The sequence below is a fragment of the Cavia porcellus genome, unplaced genomic scaffold (assembly GCF_034190915.1).
Source record: "Cavia porcellus strain 051 isolate PalLab524CR breed Dunkin Hartley unplaced genomic scaffold, mCavPor4.1 scaffold_1, whole genome shotgun sequence".
NCBI classification, from domain to species: domain Eukaryota; kingdom Metazoa; phylum Chordata; class Mammalia; order Rodentia; family Caviidae; genus Cavia; species Cavia porcellus.
The window spans coordinates 71,954,021-71,976,958 of record NW_026947484.1 but is presented as its reverse complement, the minus strand read 5'-3'; the positions used below and the strand labels follow the sequence as shown (position 1 = coordinate 71,976,958).

The 22,938-nt window shown below is 37.4% G+C and overlaps 1 protein-coding gene across 5 annotated transcripts in view; it reads left to right on the top strand.

The window, feature by feature from the left end:
- Tmc1 (transmembrane channel like 1) overlaps positions 1-22,938 on the top strand; it is a 244,315-nt gene that overhangs the window by 154,118 nt on the left and 67,259 nt on the right. For 4 of the 5 annotated variants that reach the window (XM_023566058.2, XM_063249732.1, XM_063249731.1 and 1 more), the window contains 2 exons: positions 2,044-2,172; positions 22,578-22,668. In XM_023566058.2, coding sequence (XP_023421826.1) covers positions 2,114-2,172; positions 22,578-22,668 — 150 coding nt within the window. In that variant the 5' untranslated portion in view covers positions 2,044-2,113. Of the gene's footprint in view, positions 1-2,043; positions 2,199-22,577; positions 22,669-22,938 lie in introns of those variants that run through there. The other variant, XM_063249735.1, reaches the window with a different exon arrangement.

Below are 22,938 nucleotides of genomic sequence, written 5' to 3'. Positions count from 1 at the left end.
TGATTATATAGCAATGTAAGATTTTATATAATAAACACCAAATAAACAAATCAGAAATTACTCTTTGATAGATTCTATCTTATATACTCCATGGTTTTCTTGAACAAGGATTACTGTATTAGATACAATATTTAAACTGTTCAAAATACAAACTGTCATTAGAAGATGCTATTTTATAGAAGGTTAACCTAACATTTTGTTTCAGTAATGGGATGATTAAAATCTTTGGTTTGGTAGCAAATGAAAGAGCTATATTCCAGGGCAGATAGTAAAACTACAGGTGTGTCCTTTTATGTCTAATCATTTAGGCAGCTTTAGCATGTATCTCCTTGCACTGGGTCATGAGCTTAGTGAACAATAAAATCTGTTTTTGAATAACATTGAATAGTTAGGACCTACTGAGGAGAAAAACTTCAAGAGCCAATTGAACAGAAAGAATTTAACAGAAGAATGCTTAGGAGTTACGAATAAAATAGCTGCTAATTAGGCTTCTGACAGGTAAAATGATAGCTAAATTGTGATAATAATATCTTTAGTAAGCAGCTACCATTCACAGGCGGAGTGTAAAGAAGAAACCAGAAGCTGAAATTGAGAGGCGCTGTTTATGGGGAAGCGGAGAGGAAGTTGTTTATGGTCGTGCTGTAGGACTAGTAGAGTAGACTCACATGAAGCTATGAGGGCCCAACAGATCCTGCAGTGAACAAATGCTGCTAAAGAGGAAGTGTCTCCCCCACCCCAAGCAAACAGGAAACAGCAGGAAGACAAGAAGAAGGTATAAAGTACAGCGAAGACTGAGTTTCGTCTTAGTAACCCCTATTGTCTAAATATAAAATTGATCCAGCAAATAAAGCAAAACTGTGACCTATGCAATTCCAGCTCCAACACCAAATATATTAAGCATAAAATGGTGTTTGGAACTACGGCAGCAGCTTAAAAACAGAAACAAGTTATTATTTAAAAAAATCAACTTCTGTAATATAGTATTTTACTTTTCCATTGAAAATCATGCTGCTCAAGGTTTAACTTTTTGTTGTTGTTCTGAACCTTATACTATTTTTTTTAATACTAGGAACACAGAAAAATACATTTCATCTGCTCAGGGATAAACTAAATTCCTTTGAAAGTCTCTTCAAAGAATTTACTTCCACACAAATGTATTTCAACTTGAAATTTATCAGTTGATGCTTTGTGTTTAATTAACAGATTAGATTACCTCTGAGAGATAGATTATAATTTTTTCCTGTTTCAGTTTTTTCCATATCCTCTTGAGACAAGGCTAATTTAAAATCTTTAAGGGTACTTCAAAGACATCTTAGCCTCTAGTTATTAGTATTATTGAAAAATAAGGCTTCTAAATGAAATGTAGAATTGGGAGGGGAAGATGCACGAGGGAACCAAGAGGTGAAAGAAATATCTTGATGGATCTGTGACTATTTTTTCCTGTAAATATTGTGATTGATTCATGGTGTTAACCTGAGAAGTTTAGAAATTAAACTAAGTGATCTGTCCCTGAGAATCACGTTGTGTGCCTCTCCCCAACTTTGTAAATGTCCTTATCCTGTACAAGAGGAGAACAAAGAGATGGTATGAGTGTTACATCTGCCTAGGGCAGGTAGCCTACAGTATAAGGGAGGAAGAGAGTCTTGCTCTTCTCTCCTTTTGCTTTTACTGCTTTTGCTGTCTTCTGCTGCCTTGAATTGTTGCCCTTCACCAGGCCATCTTGCCTTGGAGCCGGTATAGACTGAAACTTCCACAAACTGTGACCTCAATAAACCTTACTTCCTTTGACTTTGATGTTGAGTATTTTGTCTCAGCAATGAGAGAAAGGTAATTGAGACAGAAATCATTATTGTTTAAAGAGTGATAGTTCCAATAGTCCTGAATCAGTATTCAGAGATGGGCACCAGTGCTTATGAGTCTTACCATTGACTATATCCAACCAAATTTAAAACAAAGGAAGAACAGTGTCTCATATTAATCTTTCTTAAGTCTGAAAGTCAAGCAGAAGCTAATCCTTTGTATTGCTTTTTTTTTCTTTTAAAGAGAAGAAGAGGAAGAGATTGATGAAGAGGAACTGGAGAGACTGAAGGCAGAATTAGATGAGAAAAGACAAATGATTGCTACTGTTAAGTGCAAACCTTGGAAGATGGAGAAGAAAATTGAAGTCCTCAAGTACGTTCCACTGTACATATGTATAGGTACTTTTCCTGATTCTGATTTCTTACATCCTTGCAGCGTGACCTTTATTTTAGATTTTGTGTATGTAGCACATATATAAAATACTCATTATAGTGTACAATGCTCATAGTCATACACAGGTATATATTATATATGTATACACACATATATGTATCTGTCTATGCCTCATAGCTATTAGACAGACTGGGCTGATGATTATAAATCAGAAAAAAAATTTGGAGTAAATTCGTTCATTTTTTAGGGTCTCGTAATCTCTGTGGTCAGCTTAATAATCACTGTTCTTTAATTTGGAGTTTTCCTAGTTTGTTATTTTGATTACTACCTATCTGAAAATGATACTGTATTTGAATTTTATAGGTTTATGCAGCTGCACACTCTTATTTTTCTGCAGGGTCCTAGACTTAAACCATCTTTTCATGTGACAGCTGTCATGATAGCAGAGGAAGGATGCTAAGCCAAAAGAACAGCAAACAGGGCTGCAGTTAGGATTCTGTCAGTCACTGTTCCCTGATAACATGTCAGTAACACAATTTCAGTCTGATATGAGCTGCTGAAGACAAAGATTTATAAATGTCCTATATGAAAAATCAAATGGTTATCCATTTTTGGGAGACAGAGCAGGTCAATCCCTGAGAATCATATTACGTCTCCTTGCCCCGATGATGAGAGAGAAGGGATGTGCAGGGCGTGTCACTGTTGCTAGCTACACTTGTATCTCTTAATTTTGCCACCAATATCATTTTCCTTCAGATGATTTTTATAAACAGTGATGTTTCCAAAACTGCCTTCCTCCAATATTCCACTAATAATGCTATTAAAATGATAATTCAGAATCATTGTCTCTAGTAATGAATAAATACTGAAATAGCTATTAGGATAATTCACTTCTAATTTTACTCTGCAAGAGCTTGCATATTATTTAAGGAAATCATTTAAAATCTTGGAACCTCAATTGTCTTATATCCAATAATAAATAAGTAAATAAAAGAGAGATATTCTAGATCCACTCTCTGTTCTGAGATCTAGCCATCAGTTTTAGTATTATAGCTTTGTTTTGCTCTATGAGGAAAGGTTTTCTAAGTTCCACAGTGGCCTTCCTAACAGGCCATTTCACAACATCATGTGATTGTTGTCTGGGAATTCCCTGTGCGTGTGCAGGCAAACATCCACCGTGAATGGCAGTGCCAAGCAGAACTCCTTGTTCCCTGCAGCTGCTAATTTTAGTGTTTCTGTGTATGTGTGTGTCTGTGTCTGTGTCTATGCCTGTACTTGTGCGTGTGTCTGTATACCAAAACACTTCACACTTAATGAGATCATGATGATGCTAACTTGGAGGCTTAGAAGTCTGCTAACTTCTAAAAATAGAAAAATGGCAGCTCTATTCCAATCCCTAAAACACAGTTTAAAATATTAAACGGCATCTAAAACCTGGGAACCATAGGTATATAGAAAGTTATGAAGCTGCAAAATAGTAATACTGTGAGGTTTTGAAGCATAGAATTTGTGGAAGAATGCTGAAGAGCATCTCTCTTTCTACCTACATGAAGGTGTAGAAATATCCCATTGCCTCCTTGCCTGATTCTCCCATGTAGAACAGTGGGTCAGAAGGAGGCTTCAAACTTGAGTTTTAATCTTAGCTTATCCATTTATTGGCTGTGAATGAGATGCGTGATCCCTCTGACCACAAGGTCCTTATGAAATGTGTTTGTTTGTAGAGTGATTAGAATCATACGTCAAGTTAATTCATCTGAAACACTTTGCATGATGTCAGAACATAGCATACAGCTGAAGTACACAATGGTAATTATTATTTCATCTGAGAGTAGACCTTACTATAATGCAACAGGAGAGATGGAGAGATTTGGTGCCTGATCTAACCACAGGGAGACCGCAAGGACCTTGGACAATGATGACACATTAATCATTAATTAATGATCAGATTTTGAGTTTTCAACACAAGGAAGTAGACAGTACTTTGACAATGGCAAAACCCAGGGCTAGACCACCCTTGGAGCTTCCAAAATGTATCCCCAGGGGAGCCTCATGGTGGGCTCTGAGGCCTGGGAGCTTGGGCTGGATTCTAAGAGCTGGGAATTTTTAGAAGTATAGAGGAATAAGAATTGCTGAGTGACACTTTGTTCTAGTTTTAGGACAGAGGCTGAAAACAGAAGTCAGAGGCTAACTCTAGAACATAGGTTACTTTTATTTGGCCCACATTTTTTTCAAAATTATTTTTTATTGTGGTAAAGCTTGCATTAGCAAAATTTAAATTTTTTAAAATGATAATTTTATGTTTACTTTTTAAAAAGTGAGTTATTTTACACTTAAAAATATTCAGGTGCTCAGCTTCTTATGGAAAAGTGAAAGATTGGTCTCACATTTCTACATGATAAAAAGCCACTGGGACTAAGCAAGACCTGCCCCCTCTAAAAGGGCAGTCACTCTTCACTGGGCATGGTTCCTAGGGAACTGGTTTCACTTACTTCTTCTACTTGGCTGAACCTTGCAGGCGATTAGATTTGCTGTCTCCCCCTGGGGCAGCTGAGGAAAAAGTCAGCATGTGACCAAGACAGCCAGCAATTCATGACAACAAAGCCAAGGTTGGTTTGCAGAATGGAAGCACAAACTCAGGCCCAGAGAAGAAGCAAGTGTTCTGCTCACTTTCAGTGTGGCTGAGATGATGATTCTTGTGATGATTCCTCCCAGCGCAAAGTGATTTCTGCTTTGTAGCTTCCTGCCTCTCTGCACAACTGGTTCCAACATTTGTGGCCATTCTGATTTTCTTGGTTTCAGACTGTAGGGTGAAGCTGTTGGTCCTAAAGTGCTCAATCTGCCTCCCTTTGAAGGTTGTTGAATGCTTACATTGAGCTTGCCCCTGTGGATTCTAATCACATTGTAAGAGCAGTGGTCTTTACTTCTTAGAGAAGATTCTTCTCACCTGGTGTTCACACATATAGCTAACCAGAATTTTCTCCATCCCTCAGAGAAACCTACTCTGAGAGAGTGTTTCTAAGGATTATAGTATGCACAGAATTAGCTTCCAATCTTGACTCCTGCCGACTCTAGGAAATCCCTGACATGAGGCTAAATATCAGAGACATTTGCTTAGGATTCAAAAGTTTGGATTCACTTCTGAGTTTCAAGGTTTCCTTCCTCTGGCTGTGCACTCTGAAGAAACCCGTGAAACTTCTAACACAGACTTTAGACAGAGTTAGAGTTTCCAAGCATGCTAGAGTAAAGCCTCAGTAATAGCAGTGTGTACAGTTCTGTGCCTACGAAGATCCAGGGACTGGCCCACATTTTGGAGTGTGATCATCCTCTGGATTAAAGTGGAAATATGGGTGATTGAAACAATTTCTCCCTGGTCAAGAAGCTCAAGAAAATAAAAGACATTTTCAAGAAGTAAAATCGGCTCTCTGGAAATGGGAAGAAGCCACTCCTTTCTATTATTACTGTGAATCACTGATTTTTGCTGTAAGATTCCACTTAAGGAGCCTCAAATCTAGTAAAAACCTTTTGTTAAAGGGTCAGGTATGGTTGGCCCCAAACTGGAACTGGTGTTTTTAATTTTTCCCTTTCAGAGTCTCAATGTCAGGATTCAGAGTCTCTATCTTCAACTCTGAGAAACAGAAAACGCCGTTAAGTAGGATATCTTGCTCTGTGGACAGTTTACTAACTGAGTGACAATATGCATCTTTTGAGGAGGAGAGAAAGGAAAATAGTGTTGCAACTTCCATTTATCTAAATGTCAGCTGCTGTTTTAAAAATATCCATCCATGAGAATGTCACGTGAATTCCGTTTTAAAGTTTAAAGTTGTTGATAGAAACTGGTGAGTAGATCTTTCGTACCTGTAGAAAGTGCCAGCACTGAGTTGGTAGCAGCTACTGCAGGTGAAATAAAACACTGGGGTGGAAAGTAACTGGTCTCCTCTACTCATTCTGTAACCTGAAGCTTTAACCACGTCAGAACATTAGGTGTGGCAGAGTGAAAGTCCTTATGATTAAACCTAAATAACCAACCACATTCCTTTTAGCAGTATAGATTTTGACCTGCAAATTAAGACACTGGGCTTTTATCATGTTCATGTTCAACATTACCTTTTGAGACTTATTTCCTAATAAAGCAAAGAGGTCAGATTGTGGCCCATGTGAAAACTGCTGTCCTCAGAGTTAGAGCAACTTGGTAAAATCAGCTCAGGGCAGGAGAGACAGAGCTAAGAGAGGAGACTGCTTGGTCACAGCCAGTCTTGATCAGAGCAGATCCACCCTAACTTTATGTAACGTAATTCACATAAAGCATCTATCTGAAGAAAGAATACTTCCCTGGCTGTAAAATAAAGAACAGGTAAAAACCGACAATATTTAGATGGGTATTTAGAACTGCTTCTTTTGAAGAGGGAAAAAATTTTCACATATCATGAATCCACAAATTAGGGTACAAGAATTCTCCAAGTATACTTTTTCATGGATTTGAATCTTGGGCAGATTAGTTAAAATTACTTATTTTATAACAAAGAGATTTATTCAGTTTTTATATTGAACACTTAATGTCTGAGCTTCGTTGCATCTGGATCTAGTGTTTCTGGGAGTTGTCCATTGACTGACTATCGCTGGTGATTTATTAATGACGTACTCAGCAAAGCCAAGACAGTTATCCGTAGGCTTTGCTTACACTTAAATGGGTGCTGGAAGCTGTCAGCTCACCATTAAGGTAGTATTTACTCCTTACTTGGTTTCCTTTCATCCCACTGTACTTCTTTGGTTTGCTTTTTAAGTTTAATTTTGTTTCATTTTTTGATTGAGGGAAATAATGAAAAAGTGAGAACAGGATGCTGGAGTCATCCTGGTGAAAATGGTTTCTTGGACTCAAGTCCTTACCCCTTCTTCTCTAGCTTTTTTGTAGCTTAAGGTCTCCATGAGCAATAATCATGTGTATACTAAGTTTGCAAAGCCCTCTGTGAAACAATGAGAGATTCCACACAAGAGAACTTGTAAGCCTGTTTAAATACCCACGAAAATACGCTCACACTAGTTGGGGTTCTTTTTAACCAATAACTCAACCAGAGCCTAAACCTCTGTTCCCCTATATTACATTATCTGGGGTGCAATGTTTTGTTTCTATTGGAACAATGGAAGACTCAAAGGCAATTGTACATTTGAATTTTATCCACCTAAAAGTAACATTGACATCCACTTTTTATACTATTCAATACATTCAGACTGAGTGTCACTCAGTGGGCTGTGGCCAGGTTTCTTAATTTTTGCATCTTGAGATTCTTCACTTGGAGAAGGGACAAAAATAGTGCTTTTACAGAGTTATGAGACAATTAAGTCAGTCAATCAACATGAAGCACTTAAAACAGTGTCTATGGCATACTATTCATTAAATGCATGCTACTTACTATTTTACTGTTATAATTTCTTTTCCTTCTCTCAATTCTTCTTTAAAGTCAATGTTATTATTTTGACTTTATTGGTAAGGAAACTAAGAGGATAAGTAATTATTTATGGTCATGCAACTAGCAAGTTTTACACTATGATTTCAAAGATTTCAGATAGAATATTACCTCAATTCAAAGCCAGTGTATGGGAACACAGTAGGTAAGCTCTCCTAGAGGTCACAGATTTGAAAAAATGCTCAAGTCATGTGGCTTCTATCTTAGTTACTTTTGTTGCTGAGATAAAATACCTAACACTCAAAGTTAAAGGAGAAAAGGTTTATTTTAGCTCACAGTTTGTAGAGGTTTCAGTCCATAACTGACTGGCTCCAAGGCAGAGTGACAGCAGATCAGCACTGCAGAACAGAAAGAGTCTATGGCATGATGGGCAGAAGGCAACAGCAGCAGCAAGCAGAAGCAGCAAGACTTCCTTTGTTCTGTCCCTTTGTGTTCATCCACGCTATCGTCTGATTGATTGGCACCACCTGTCCCCCATGGGGCTTCCATTATCCACATCCTTAACCCTGGTATCACATCTTTAATCCAAATTCACATGCTCTGATGCAGCCACCTTCAAAACTCCCCACCTGTGAGTGTGCAAGGCTTTGGGGGGACATATGGATACAAGCCATAATACTTTTCTGGGATCATTTAAAGTGAGCAGTGAGAAGAAAGAGATGGGACACAGTAACACACTGGGTATAGGGTGGCTTTAGACTGGGATCTTGGGTAATAGGAAGTCAGTATAGGTTAGTGACTTATCTACTCTATTTTGAACACATCAATTATGTCTGTGTAGCATAAGATATGTGTTTACTTATTAGCTATATTTAAATTATCTTACATATAAGACCAGCTACGTGATCTTTAAAATCTAGTGAAAAATATAAACTAGTACCTTCATGCAAAAAATAATGAAGAATTGAAATTATTAATGCTTTTTAGATGGCAGTGTCACAGCGTTAGACCAAGTGCAGGGCCTATCTAAGTGTGGCACTGTGTATTACAACACAAGTGACAACCATGAAAATCCAACCTAAGAGTTTCAACTGTATATTGTGAATTAACAACTTGTTATTGATGCTGGGCAGTTCTATGAGTTCTGTCAATATCAGTGTTCGGTGGTCTCAAATAATTCATCAGATTTATGTAGCAGAACCCAAAGGTGTGTAACTTAGTGTTCATGAACTATACCACAGTGTTTTTCATCCCTTTTAATAAATGTGTCGTCTCTATACATGAAGCCTTTAAAGTCATCTCAGTAATTAACAGGGTTGAGAAATTTTTACTTAAAAATCAAGGAGCTCATGTTTCTCACCATGCACTAAACTAAAATCAGAATGAGTCAAAGATCTAAGTATTAAAATAGAAATGCTAAATCTGCTGGAAGAGAGAATAGGCAGAAAACTCTTCAAGATATAAGTGAAGACAAAGACTTTATGAAAAAACAAAACAAAGCAAAACAAAACTCCTAATAACATGGGAGATTTTTCAAAGAATCACAACTGGAATCACATTTTATTAAAAAGCTCTTGCACAGCAAAAAGAAATGCCAACAGAGTGAAAAGACAACCCACAAAGTGGCAAAACGCTTTACTACCTGTTCTTCAGACAAAGGACTAGTATCTACAACATACAAGTAACTAAAAAAACAAAAACAAACAAACAAAAAAACCCCAAAACGACCTTCCAAATTTAAAGATCCAATCCAAAAATGAGCATCTGAGATGAATACATAATTTTCAGATGAAGTACAAACAGTAAACCACTATATGAAAAAATGTTCAACATCACTGGTAATTTAAGAGATGCAAATTAAAATAACAGTTATGGGGTTGTGGGGAAGAAGGAACCCTTTCACTGTTGATGAAGAGTAGACTAGTGCAACCATTGTGGAAATTAATGTGGAGTTTCCTCAAAAATCTAAAACTATATGTTCTATTTGATCCAGCTATTCCCTTTTTAGGTATCTTCCCAAAAGAATTGAAAACATCATAACTACAGTGATAAATACACACCTATGTTTATAGCCACATGATTTGTAAAAGCTAAACAATGGAAATAGCACAAATCCCCATCAATTGATAAACAGATAAAGATGTAGTTTTGTAATATAGTGAAGTACTACACAGGCATAAAGAAGGATGAACTTTAGACATTTCCAGGTAAATGGATGCACTTTGATACATGTTTACACGTATGTGTAAATATGGCATTGTTTCTATGGTGTCAGAAACTGAAGACCGAAATGTGTGATAGATATTCTGGAAAAGGAAGAAAATATTTGAAAGGGAAGGAGAACTAAGGAGGGGGGAGAAGAAAAGGAAGAAAGGGCAAAAAAAAAAAAATGAGAAAAGAATGATAAAATGGAACCAAAGCTTTTGTACATAAGGGGGCAAAGAGGAGTTGAAGGAAGAGGAGGGGAATGAGAAAAAAAGAAGAATCAAGCTAATCATGCACAGGTACAAATTCTCTCAAATGACGAAATGACGAAATTCTCAAATGACGAAAGTGGTCATTACGTGTGTCTAAAATGTATCACAGTGCTTAATTAATTAAAAAAATCGAAGCACTCCGCGACCTGAATCAGAGCTTCCAGTCTAGACTGAGTTTTTATAAATAATTACTGATAATGGTGACCATGAGGTTTTAGAGTTGGATAAAATCCTCTGCAAGGTTTTCTGTATCTACTGTGCACTAAATCTCATGCTAAGACATGGTGCACATGTGAGCACCATAATTCATCATAATATTGTGGACAGCTGAGTAGATAGAAAATTACTGTAGGCAGCCAGACAGGAATAGCCCATGCAGAAGTTGAGAACATGCCACAGACTGTCAGGGAGGCTCATTTGTTGAGGACCAGACTGTAAGAGAGAAGACAGAAGAGCACATCGACACACTTCCCCCAGGGAAGAACAGTAGAGACTGATATTCTACGTAGGTATCGATCACCCTGGGCAGGGGCCAGCAAAAGCCACTGACCCACCCCTCCAGGAAAAGCCCCTGTTCCATTCCATGTATGCATGCCGTATGACTTGTTTCTCCATTTGAGCCTCATTTAATCAATGTTACCTAAGGTGTTATCCTTGTAATCTTATTGGTTCAACATAGTTTTGTCCTACCTCATGTCTACCTTGAGGTTTCCCATTGGATGATCAATGTTACCTAACCAGCTATGCTTCTAATCTATTAGTTGACTGCAGTTCTTTGGTTTTTCCCACCTTAGGCCTACCTCACCTTGTAGTTTTGCTCATAAAACTGTCTTGAGAAAAGCACTCCCCAGCAACCCATGGGGACACTTCTGTTTCTCTTAGACAGAAGTCTTCTTTCCCCAATAAATGCAGATTTCTTTCATCCCAATAAATAGATTTTGCTCTTAACCTCCATTGTTCCTAGAATTCATTCTTCAGTATATCTAGCAGGTTGGGACTATATTTCCCTATATCAATAATAAGACCATTAAAACCAGAAAGCTCTCTTGATTGTACAGATGAGAAAACAGATGCAGAGGTCTAAAAAAAATGGGAGTTACTGGTAAAATGTAGGTTTCTCCACCTCTAAAACTTTATGCTTCTTTTGTTGCATTATAATATTTACTTAAACCATGTTTTCCACTAAAACAATCTTAGTCTTTTTCTCTAGACAAGTCAGATTCACTTTTCTTCTTCTTTTTGGTGTGTGTTTTTTCCCTTTTGACACTGTACACTGTCTCAGGCCTGGGTTCAACTGCTCTCTGTGATCTTTTCCTCTGCCAACTCCTATAGAATTCAGATTAAAAAGACTATTATTTCTTTGGTTCTCTTGTTGTGTTGCATTTTTAAAAATTGTATGTAAATCTTCCTTTCAGAATAGGTTTTGAGCTTCTTGGCGACATGAGAGCGTCACATAGCTCTTTGTATTTTCTCACAGTGCTTTGTAAGCGTTCAGTGAATGTTTCCTGTGTGAGTGACAGCGTTAATGGTGATTGTGTTGTTGGACAGCTCATTCCTGATACAAGAGAACCTTTAACATGCCTGGGATGTTTAAAAGTCCTGAATTAACAACGAAAATCTGCTGGATAAAAGCTCTAATTTGTAGCATTTATCAATTTGTCATGTTGTAAATGCTTCCACTCTGAGCATTTTCAAACTACTAGCAATATAAGAATAGTTTAAGAAAGGGATCACCTAATTCCCAAAGGTTTGAAAATCAGTGGCTGGTGTGAGCTGGGATGCACAAGGTCCAGCATCCCTTTTTTGGGTTTAGGAATGTTGTTTGATTTGTTAAATTCATACTACAGAGAACTAACTAGTCTGGAACAATTGAAAACAGAAGCTAAAGCATTGTTATTTAATCTGTTATCAACAGTGAAAGCTTGAATTAGAGCTGATCATGACAAGGACAATCTGATTTCATGGGTTGTGATAAAGGTTCGAGCTGTATGAAGAACTCTTTTTTTTTTTTTTTTTTTTTTCTATTTTAACACCCTGCCAAATGTGTTTCATTTATATTTTAAATTTTCCTCCTTCTTTTATGAGTGTGCAGAGAGTGACTTAGGCTTTCATCTAGTTTTCCCTCTTCCTCTGATCTTTTCTAACATTCATTTTAAAGAGGAAAATATTTTATTCAAGCGAAATCAGTTTTTTTGAGATCAGAACTCTCTTCCCGGTCACGTCAGAGTCCTTCTGCTGCGTTACCTGCCTCCTTATCCTCACTTCCCTGGAATATGCTTTCCAGCTGGTAACCTGCACTTTCCAAGCCTCTGTCCAGTGAGAGCGGTGACTCTGGCCAGTTTGTTCAAGGATTTAGCCCACTGAGATTTCCCACTTGCTGTGAGGACTTAGCAAATTGTTGTAGCTAATTTTACCAATACTTTTCAAATGACATTTTGAAATTCTCCCCTAAGAAATACTAAAAGGTATCAAGGGTACAAACTGGATCTTTTCCCTCACAAACTTGCATATTTTGAAAAGGCATTCAATTGTTAACTAATTCAGCTACGAAATATGTAACGTGTATCCTTTTATCTGCCAAGGATTCTTCTCCTTTGTTTGTGTCATAATTTAGTCTTTTTAGCACCATTTTCCCATAGTTATGTAGCAACATCCTTGTCTCCACTCTAGTGTGGCTGGTGTCTCAGGGTTTCCTGAATTAATACGGCTTCTTTCCTCCATGGACACGGCTTTCTTTCCCCTCAGTCAATAGATTCTGCTCTTCTCCTCCATTGTTCCTGCAATTAGTCTGGAAAGTTCTGAAGGCACTTATTGCTGTTGTAACTACATCAAACTCTCAAGCATATGGCTTGGTTAAATCAACCTGAAGAGCTGCCAGTTCCCCCCAGATGGTGGGAGCTGGGGACACCACGTGGTGCTAGGACTTGGGGATGTGTATCAGTGTTAGTGCACTGGCCCCAGAAGGCGTGAGGCCTTAGGTTTGATCTTCAGTACCAAACATAAAACACAGCAAAAAAATCCTCTTATTTTGAGCAAATAAGGATTTATGTTATAGTACAATACAATAATAAATAATAAATACTAGGCATAAGAAAATTCAGAAGTTTTTCAAGATAGCTTAAATAGATTTGCTGTTATGTTTTTGGGGTAGGCAGTTGGGTATTGAATCCCAGACCTTGTACATGTTAAGCACAGATTCTGCCACTGAGCTACACACGGACCACTGTCGTCACGATGTAAGGGAAAGAAACTCCCAGCCTACCAGAGGTCCAGTATGAGTTCGTATTCTCTAAACTCGAAGAACGAATTTCAGGAACAACAGAGGTTAAGAGCAGAGAATTTATTGGAAGAAGGATAGTTTCTGTCTGAGAGAGACAGAAGGGGTTCCAGCTGGGATGCCGAGGACCCCGCCTTTTCTGGAGATTTTTATAGAGTGAAATTCCAAGGTGAGGTGGGTGCAAGGTGGGGAAAACATGGGAACTCACAAGCTGGGCATGAGGTGGGGCAGAACTATGGTGGTCAACTAATAAGATCACAATTATAATTGCTCATGTAAAATTGATTAAATTGGGGGCAAATAGGGAAGTAAGTCATGTAGCAAGTGGGCATGGATAGAGAGCAGAGGCTCTTCCTATAGGGGGATGGTGACTTCTGGCTTCCTCAGGGTGACAGAGACCTATTTAGAACATCAATCCCTGATGTTTATCCTTGGAAAGTATGTGGTTGTATTTGTTTTATTTTTTGTTTTGAGATGTGGCCCACAGCAGAGATGTCTGTCTCACCCACAGTTACAAGGTATCTGGACTTCTGCACTGGCTCCTTCGAGGGCCCATTCCTATCTGACTGCCTATAAATAGTCTGTCTAACTCAGCTCCCAAGACAATCATAATTGTACTTCACTATTTTCTATTTTTTACAGTATCAATAACATATATGATAACACTCCTGAAATCTGTGCTGTCAGTTTGCCAGGCCACCTGATTCACCAAACAATTTTTGATAAGCTAGCAATTTCTCACATTTTTATTCTAGTATTTTATTTATTAGCAAGAGATAATTTTTATTAAACTGTCTGCAAGTAAAATATTATTTTTGAAAGATGATTAAATGGGAAAATGTATTAGTTATCACTTGAAATTATCTAAGAATGCTTTTGGATGTATTTGTCATAAAACATTAACAGTAAATAATGCAGTTGTATACCTGATAAGTACAAAATAATAACTAGAGAAATGTATCTTTGGTGGACACAAGGTACTTACGATAATCTTTTGTTTGTAATAAGAAGACCATTGCCTCTTTGAGAATGTCTCTGTGTGTGATGGAGGAAGACCATGGGACTTACTGATTTGGGGCTTGTATCAGTGTGTTGCTGTGGGACAAGAATGGTAAAGCTTTAGAGTCCTGTGGGTTGATTATTGTGCTCACGTTGTACCACACTGTGCCTTCACTGCATAAGTTACTCTTGACAAAAGGCCTTAGTGGCAACTGTAAAAGTGTGATTGTAGTTCAACTTGATCAATAGATCCGAGAGTGCACTTTGGCTTAAAAATAATTGTTTTTCTGTGTTTATGTGTTTGTTCATCTATCTGTTTAATGTGTGTTAATAGCTGGTTAAGAAAAATATTTTTTAACTCAATGATTTCTTTGGAAGGGTGCAATTGGGTATTGAACTTTCTCTTTCTTTCTTTCTTTCTTTCTTTCTTTCTTTCTTTCTTTCTTTCTTTCTTTCTTTCTTTCTAGATTTTCATGAAAAAGCTATTATTATAGGTTTTCAGGGTGGCTAAACTGTTTTAAAACATTACCAGATAAAAATGAACAGATTCGAGGCACACAGAGAAATAAAAGCCTTAGATATTTTGTGAAACATACTATATTTCTTGACCTATCTGTGGACATAAATTTCAAAATAAGTCAGAAGGATGGCCAGGCAGAATATGTGAAATGTTAATATTCCAAGTCAATTCATTAGAGACGTGAACTCTCACAGGAGCAGTGTATTATGCTGATGATTTTACACAGGATTATTTTGTTTCCCACAGGATTATTACTTTCCTCCAGACCTAAGCTTGTCAGATGGCAACCAATCAAATTTACCAGAGACCTTATCATCTGCAGAGTTCATTCGATGGCCATGATTTTAAACTATTTTAAATTTTTTGCCCACGCATTGATCAAAAGAAGAACACACAGTTCCAGACAGTAGAAGACTATTAATCATTGAAAAAAATGAATCTGATATATGCTCACATTCAAGGATTTTTTAAGATGTAGCACTCCTAAATATTGCTACACATTTTGAAAAAATATAACGCTAAGTAATATTTAAGCGGTATACATGCGAACACACAGATTCTGTGAAGTGGTGTTTTACCACACTTTCAAAGTAGAGTGGCTCTTTTCACTCTAGGGGCAGTTTCCTCTGAATTCTTCTCTTTCACAATATTCAGAATTCATTGGAATGTGAATGCCTGTGGGCCATGCAGAGTTAGCATATTCTGTCTCCCAGGCCACTTCAAACACCCCATGAGGAGTCCTGGCCTGGAATGTTAACATATTTAAGCATGCAGATGTATGTGTGAATCATGGTGAAAATATTTCCTTTGTTAGAGAAATTTCTACAAGCCAATGCCTGGAATGCCTCTTTCTGCCTACCTACATTCTATCAGGCTGTTTCTAACAGTTTAGTTCTCACATTTACGGTTTTTATAATGTCTTCCACAACTCCCCAGCCCCTGAGTCCTCTATCTTTTTCTCAATGCTATCTTGCACTGTTACATAACTATTCGCTGGGCCTATATTTCATTTTTCTTAGAAGAGGTTAAGTCACAGAAAGAGGTCTGCATGTCTGTTCCTTTCAAATACTTCACATATTGCCAAGAACATACGACATACTAAATATTTTAGAAAAGGAGAGGAAAAGAATGATAGAAATAAATTGTGTGTTAGTTTGAACTTGTGATAGGTCTTCCTTATATATAAAGCACTTTCTATGATCAGGTCTGTGTTTACCTACTTTTAAGAATAATTTTCTCATTGTTAAGGGGAAGGAGGGAATCACCACCACTTTGACGATGAGAGCTAAGGGAAGGTCTTAGATTGAACTTGCCTTCTTGGTGGTGGGCTTCTACTTTTAAGTTTCATTTGTGGCCTTCAGGTACATGCCCCTGAGGTATCATTTCTGCTCTAACACCAGGGCGGCCATGTGTAGTACGGTGGGAATTCCTGTATGCCTTGGGAACACAGCCTCTTCCTATATAGCCACATGCTACCTGTGTCTTCAAGGATTAGTGTTGTTAATTGAAGGTTCAAATGGGTTATTAAAATAACCACACAATAATATATAAAACAAAAAATTCTTGCCTTATAACTTAATAATAATATTCATCAAGATTCATAAGAATTTCCATTATCAGACTCTTCAGACTGAGAGAGTGCAGTACTGTAATTTGGTTGTGCAATGTGTAGGGGTGGAAAAAATGCTAATCGCCTCCTCCTCACCTTAGGTTTATTGGCCACAGCTTTGTAAATTAGACTAACAAAAACCAGATTGACAAGGGAAAGACAGTAGTTTACTGCCATCGTGCCTGTAGGTGGAAACATTCAGTGAGGAATAACTCACAGGAGCACTTAGAATTTGGGCTTAAGTGGCATTTTTACTAAGAAACAGTCCATTTTTGGAGAAGCAACAAAATAAAGGAAAACAAATTTGGGTGACAAATTGTAGGCAACCAGATGCATTGGCAACACTGAAAGATGAGCATTAGTTTGTACTGTTGGATATGCAGATTCCTCTGTGTTCTCTCTTCCTTATATTCTACTTTTAGACAAATAAGGGAGAACAGGAAACTTACCTTGTATGTGTTTCCTCTTAATTGTCTTCAGCTCATAATAATATTTATATCCTATTTTTGTACGTTTCTAGCATCATATGCCATACACTATTTAAGCAACATATTTTGGGTTGTGATATTCTGCTAAGCTTCATTTGCCTCAGCTGATAATAGTGTAATCTTTTCATTTTTGGTGTCCTTATATAGAGGTCTGTGCTTTCCCAAAATCTAAAACTCATCACAAGCTTTTAGCTGCAAAGGAAATATGTACAGTCATCTCTCCCTTGATACTAAAAATAAAAAAGGATCTTTAAAGAACATGTAAATTGAATCTTAATCAGGTACAGAGCAGAGTTAGGAAAAGACTTAATCAGCATGCAGAGGATCTAATACATTTTATTTTGCTTTTTTTAAAAAAGGCATATTAAATCCCTGAAGTCTAACTCTTTGGTGGTTCTATCAATTCATCTAAAATTACCCTGAAATGCTTGATTGTCTTTTTGGGTAGGACTAAAATGTGTCTGGGACTTTTATTTGACATTTAGGCCAGTGATGAAAATTAGCAGTGTTCTAGAGCCATAACGAACAAAGAAGTCATCCTGGGCCTGGAGAATTTATGGGGGTGTTGAGTTTGAATTTCTTACAAGTTTGGCCTGCCCAAGCTTTGCTTTCATTAGTCTCCAATGCTAGCATTTGCCTTTAACACAGAAGCCCATACATGTCAACAGAGCTACTGAAAAAATTGCCTGAAGAAGTCTTGATATACAGAAGTCTTTAAATTTTTGTGGTTGGTAAAAAATTTAGATGTTTAATATATATATACCTATATGTTTATGGCCTGTGAAACGGGAGTATTGAAAAGAAAGTTTACCGAAGTAAGCCAGCTGTGCAAGCTGGGAGGTTATGTAAATGTACATGCAGATCTTTAGTTTCTTCTCAGGTTGTCTCAAGTTTTCAAATGGTCAGTCTGGCAGTTATTTTCACCAAAGGCAAGTATGAAACACCAGAATACATAAAGTGCTGCCAATCCAAGGGGACATCAAAACAGTCGCACACCATCTAGTAAATTTTAGCCTAATGCTCCAATGATTGCTTGACCAATCTAAAGATCTTTTAAATTTAGTAGTTCCAGGATTAAAAAAAAATTTTTTTTTTGTTTAGTTCCAAATTTTGACTCTGACTTTTTGCACACTGGAAATTTTGAAAAAGTAAAAAAAAAAAAAAAAAATAGTGACATCTATTTCTCCTTCCTAGAGATAGTAAATTAAGCACTTTGAAGGTAGGAAGATACAGGCTTTGAAATCTTTGAGAGATCACAGAGGGATTCCAGTGTGCAGGCACACAAGATCCGTGACTCAGTTACCACTCAATCGTGTGGATGTTAATTCTGTCAATGAGAATTATTGAAATTCACTTCTGTGTCATGTGCTGTGTTAAGTACTAGGCAATTAGAACAAAAGTCAGCCTTACTAGTACATTTGCTGCTAATAATAGATACTATTTGTAGTGCTTTTGCTATTTTTTTTTTTTTTTTACAGATTAAGCTAAATACATGTTCTATTTCTTAAAAAACATATTACACATCTGTATAGTACCTATATTTACATCTCCTTTTTATAGATGACTTAACTGAGATTTTAACAAGCATACCTGTCATCATCAGCATCTCCTTTATTTTTTTATTTTATTTTATTTCTTTGGTACTGGGGATTGAACTCACAACCTTGCACTTGCCAGGCTGGTGCTTATGCCACTGAGCTAAGTCCCTAGCCCAGCATCTCCTTTAAAATAACATTTGTCCTTCCAGTATTAGGATGATTCTGAGTAATTATTCAAGTCTAGTTATGGGATTATACTCTCTAGTAGGCCTATGGGCATTATTTTAATCTCTGTTTGTTACAGTAGCTTCTTATCTCTGTAACTCTTTTGTCATATAGACTGCAGTATTCCAGGAAGTCAAAGTTCTCTGGACTATTGGACAGTTATTTTGTAAATGGAAATGCTTCTTAGAATAAGAACTTCCATTCTTCTGAGTCCTCTACTGGGCAATGTTAATGAACACAAATTTTGATTACGGTTGCCTTGAACATCAGTTTGAAAATGTCTTTCATTTATCTGAGCATTACATTGCTCTATCAAACAGAAAACAAGAGGAAAGAAAAGTCGACTTAACCTAACCCCAAAACGGGGATGATATCCGGGGAGGAGAACGAGTCAAAGGCAGCACAGCATGTCCTACTCTTCTGTAGTCAGGGTAGGATCACATGTTACAGGTAAATTATCTATTTTGTAAGTTAGGCCAAAGTGTTTGCCTGCAACTAACTGTGAAAGCATTCTTGAAAGCCCATGAAACCTTATTATTCTAATTACTAACACAGGGGTTGGTAAATGAATGATGAGGCCAGGTATTATCGTCATTAAATAGACCTCACTCAATTATTTATTCCCAGTTCTGGGGTTACAGCTGCGAGGGCTCCTTTGGGCTCCGGGCCTTGGAGACTTGATCACAGCCTTGGCAGGCAGCTTTTGTTGAATGCATTTCGAGGGGATGATGCAAACTTTTCAGTCAGACATTATGGTGGGTTAGGGCCAGTAGTTAACGTTTGTTCACAAAAGTCCTATTTTATTTAGGCACACAGCAATACTCATATAAATGCAAGTGGGGAGCAACACGGATTCATTACAGAAAAAATATAGTATTTTTTGTATGTCTGCTTTTTAGTTTTCTGAAGACTATTTCCTCGCATTCTTTTACCTGTCATGAGCATTTTAGTGTGATGTATACTGATCAATATTTATCACCGGATTATAAACTTGTAGTTTTGTGTTGCTAATCACACAGTGCAAAATGTCTTCTGATTGAGATATTTTTCCTTAGGGAAGGTAAGAATGGATGAAATCATGTCAGCTCACTGCAAAAGTCAGTTCTGAGAGAGTGTTAAGGTTGTTGGCATTGCTGATGTGGCCAATCCTTGTCCCTTCTGAGCCTGCAAACTGCAAGAGTGCTTTCTTACATCTTGAAAGCATCAGATTTGGAGGACTAAGATGGCCTTTATGCTAAACAGAGCTCAGCCTACCTTATGATGTCTGACTGCTTGAAAGGCAACCCCAAGATTTCTGGCGAGGGTAACAACCATTGCCCTGTGCCCCCCGGAGCAGTTAGTGAGCAATATAGAGAAGCTAGAACTGCCATTTAGGGACCCTTTTGGTATAAAGCTTATAGGTGGTGGTGGGGTCCCTTGGAGAAAGGAGAGGGGGAGTGCAGTGAAGAAAGAAGAAATTCATTTCTGACATTAGCTCAGTGGCATAAGTACCAGGCTTAACTGATCTGCATTTAGAGGCTTCAGTTCCATATTTTTTTGAAGTATCTCCTCTGTGCTTCCTTTCTCTGATCTTGTCATCTCTCAAATAAATAGTTTATGCTTAAATGCAAAAATGTATGTATTTAGAAGTCAGTTATGGGAACTCAGTTAAATTTTTTTTGGTACTGGGAATCAAACTCAGAACCTTGTGCTTGCCAAGCAGGCGCTATACCACTGGCCCTTAGTTTATAATTTTTGACATGCTTTTTTGAGCATTTTGGAGTATGTAGAATGTTTTAAAAATTTCTCCTCAATTAATCTTCCCAGCATTTCGAGGTCGTGTCAAAGGTCAAGGCATTTGACACGAAGCCAGTCTAGTGACTTCTCCATTTTTAGAAGGCTGCCATTTGAGCTTTGGGGAATAAAAACAAAGGGTAAAATCTAAAAGCCTGTAAATGATTTTATTCTCAAATGTTAATTGATGGTAATACAGTTATCAGATTCTTCCCCATTTATATCCAGCCCTAGTTATGCTGTCAGCTCTACTTCCAAAAGGTTTACCTTGTTGAAGCACCTCTAATTGTCAAGGCATTGATCAGTGCTGTGCGGATAGAAAAGGATGAGGTATTATCCCTGCCAGTCACAAACTGCTTTAAGATTCCGTTTGATGACCAAAGAACATGCTGCTGTCTTGTGATTTTGTACCAGAATACAGGTGGATGCAAGGGTACAGTTCCCTGGGACCAGGTAAGTCAGCAGGTGTCTGTTGGTGTTTGATCAACATATAGTATAAAATCCTGAGTTTAGCAAGGATACTAAGTGACCTCTTAAACAAAAATATTTCATTAATTCTTCATCTTTCAGGGTACTTTATGTTCTAACAAGTTTATTTATGGTCACGTCTCATGGTCTTGTCTGTAAAGGCATGCATTGCTGGGTCATCAAATGACACTGTTAGACTAGTAGCACTAAAATCAGATTTGGATTCACTTTCTTATTATAATAGAGCTACCTCTTCATCACATAGAATCTATGCTGTGCAGCCCCTGAATGGAAATGAAAGGTACATATTCTCTTTTTAATGTTCTTTTAATATTTCAAACAAGCATCAACACAAGTGGCTGTCTTAGGGCAACAGAGCAAACTACCATGTACTGAATGACTTATGCAACAGAACTCCCCACAGTCCTGAAGGATAGAAGTCCAAGCTCATGGTGCCAGTATAGTTGGGATCTAGTGAGGACCCTTTCAAGGTTGTAGGCAATTGGTTCTTGTATCTTCACATGGTGGAAAGGGGCTGGCAAGCTCTCTGGTTACTTCCAGAACGGGCATCAGTTCCATTCATGAGAACTCCATCCTTGTGACCTAATTACGGCTATGCCTTGCATAATGACATTTTAGTCAACGACAGATTGCATATTCAATCAGGGATTGATAAGATTATATTTGCTTAGTGATATCACCATCTTAGTTTGGTAAGTGTACTCTGGAATGTTTGCACAATGATGAAATTGACTGATGATATATTCCTTGGTGTATACTGCTTCAGAATATGTCCCTGTCAGAATGTGTAACTGTCCTTAAGCAGTGCCTTGACAGTATCTCCTTGAGGTCCCACTTGCATAGATCATCACATTTAAGACTAGATTTCAGTCTAACAGGGATCAAGCAAGTTTATGGAAATTGTAATATCCTTAACATGTTCACATTGTCCATTTTGATGAATTAATTTTTTTAAAAAACACAGACACTAATGTGACTTTTATAAATGTTTCAATATTTGACAATAATATTAAGAGTTTAAGGGATGTTTTGATTGTGAAGTCAAAAATACTTTTTTCCTTCTCTTCCCTTAGTCCCATTTGTTTTACAGCATAATCTTTCTCTTTTAAGCCATAAGTGCTTTTATGGGATTAAAGTATAGGGTTGTTCAGCATGTTCTATGGCAGTTTGTCCTAAACTTCTCTCTCTTTCTCTCTCTCTCTCGTTCAAGGCATTCTTTAAAAAGAAGGAAAGAAAATACTTTAAAATAAACATTCTGACTGCTAGAATTTAACGCTAACTTTAGCGTCAAGACTGTATGTGGTAGAAATGGGAAATAGGATTTTGTACTTGACATTTAGCATAAATTCCTTGCTTTTTGGTGACCCCAGATGATTAGTGAGACTGAGATATCTTGCTCTTGTTGGCCAGAATTTAAAAAATTTAATATGCATTCTCGAGGTTATAAAGTGCAAGGGAATATTATGGTGATGGTAAAGAATTTAGAAGTAAGAATGGAGACCTATTAATACCACATGTTCCCTACTTATATGTTCTATTTATCTCAACCCATTTCCACCCATCTCTGATTTGCTTTTATTTTTTCAGGGAAGCAAAAAAGTTTGTGAGTGAAAATGAAGGAGCTCTTGGGAAAGGAAAAGGAAAACGATGGTTTGCATTTAAGATGATGATGGCCAAGGTAAGTATTTTGATAAGTCGGTCTGTTTATCCCATACTGACCTCCATGAGGGAGAACATTATGTCACTTCTAGGATGTTGGAAAACTGGGCTCACAGGTTTTATGCAAAAAGTATAACTACAGTGCATGTACAGTGAGTCTGGAGGGCAGGATTAAAAATCATCCATAGTGAAATGAAAATAAAAAATAGATGGACAAAGACCAATTTATAGCAAGACACTTACTTGCATGATTTTATTACTTCCAAGTGGAAAAGATTGTGTTGACCCT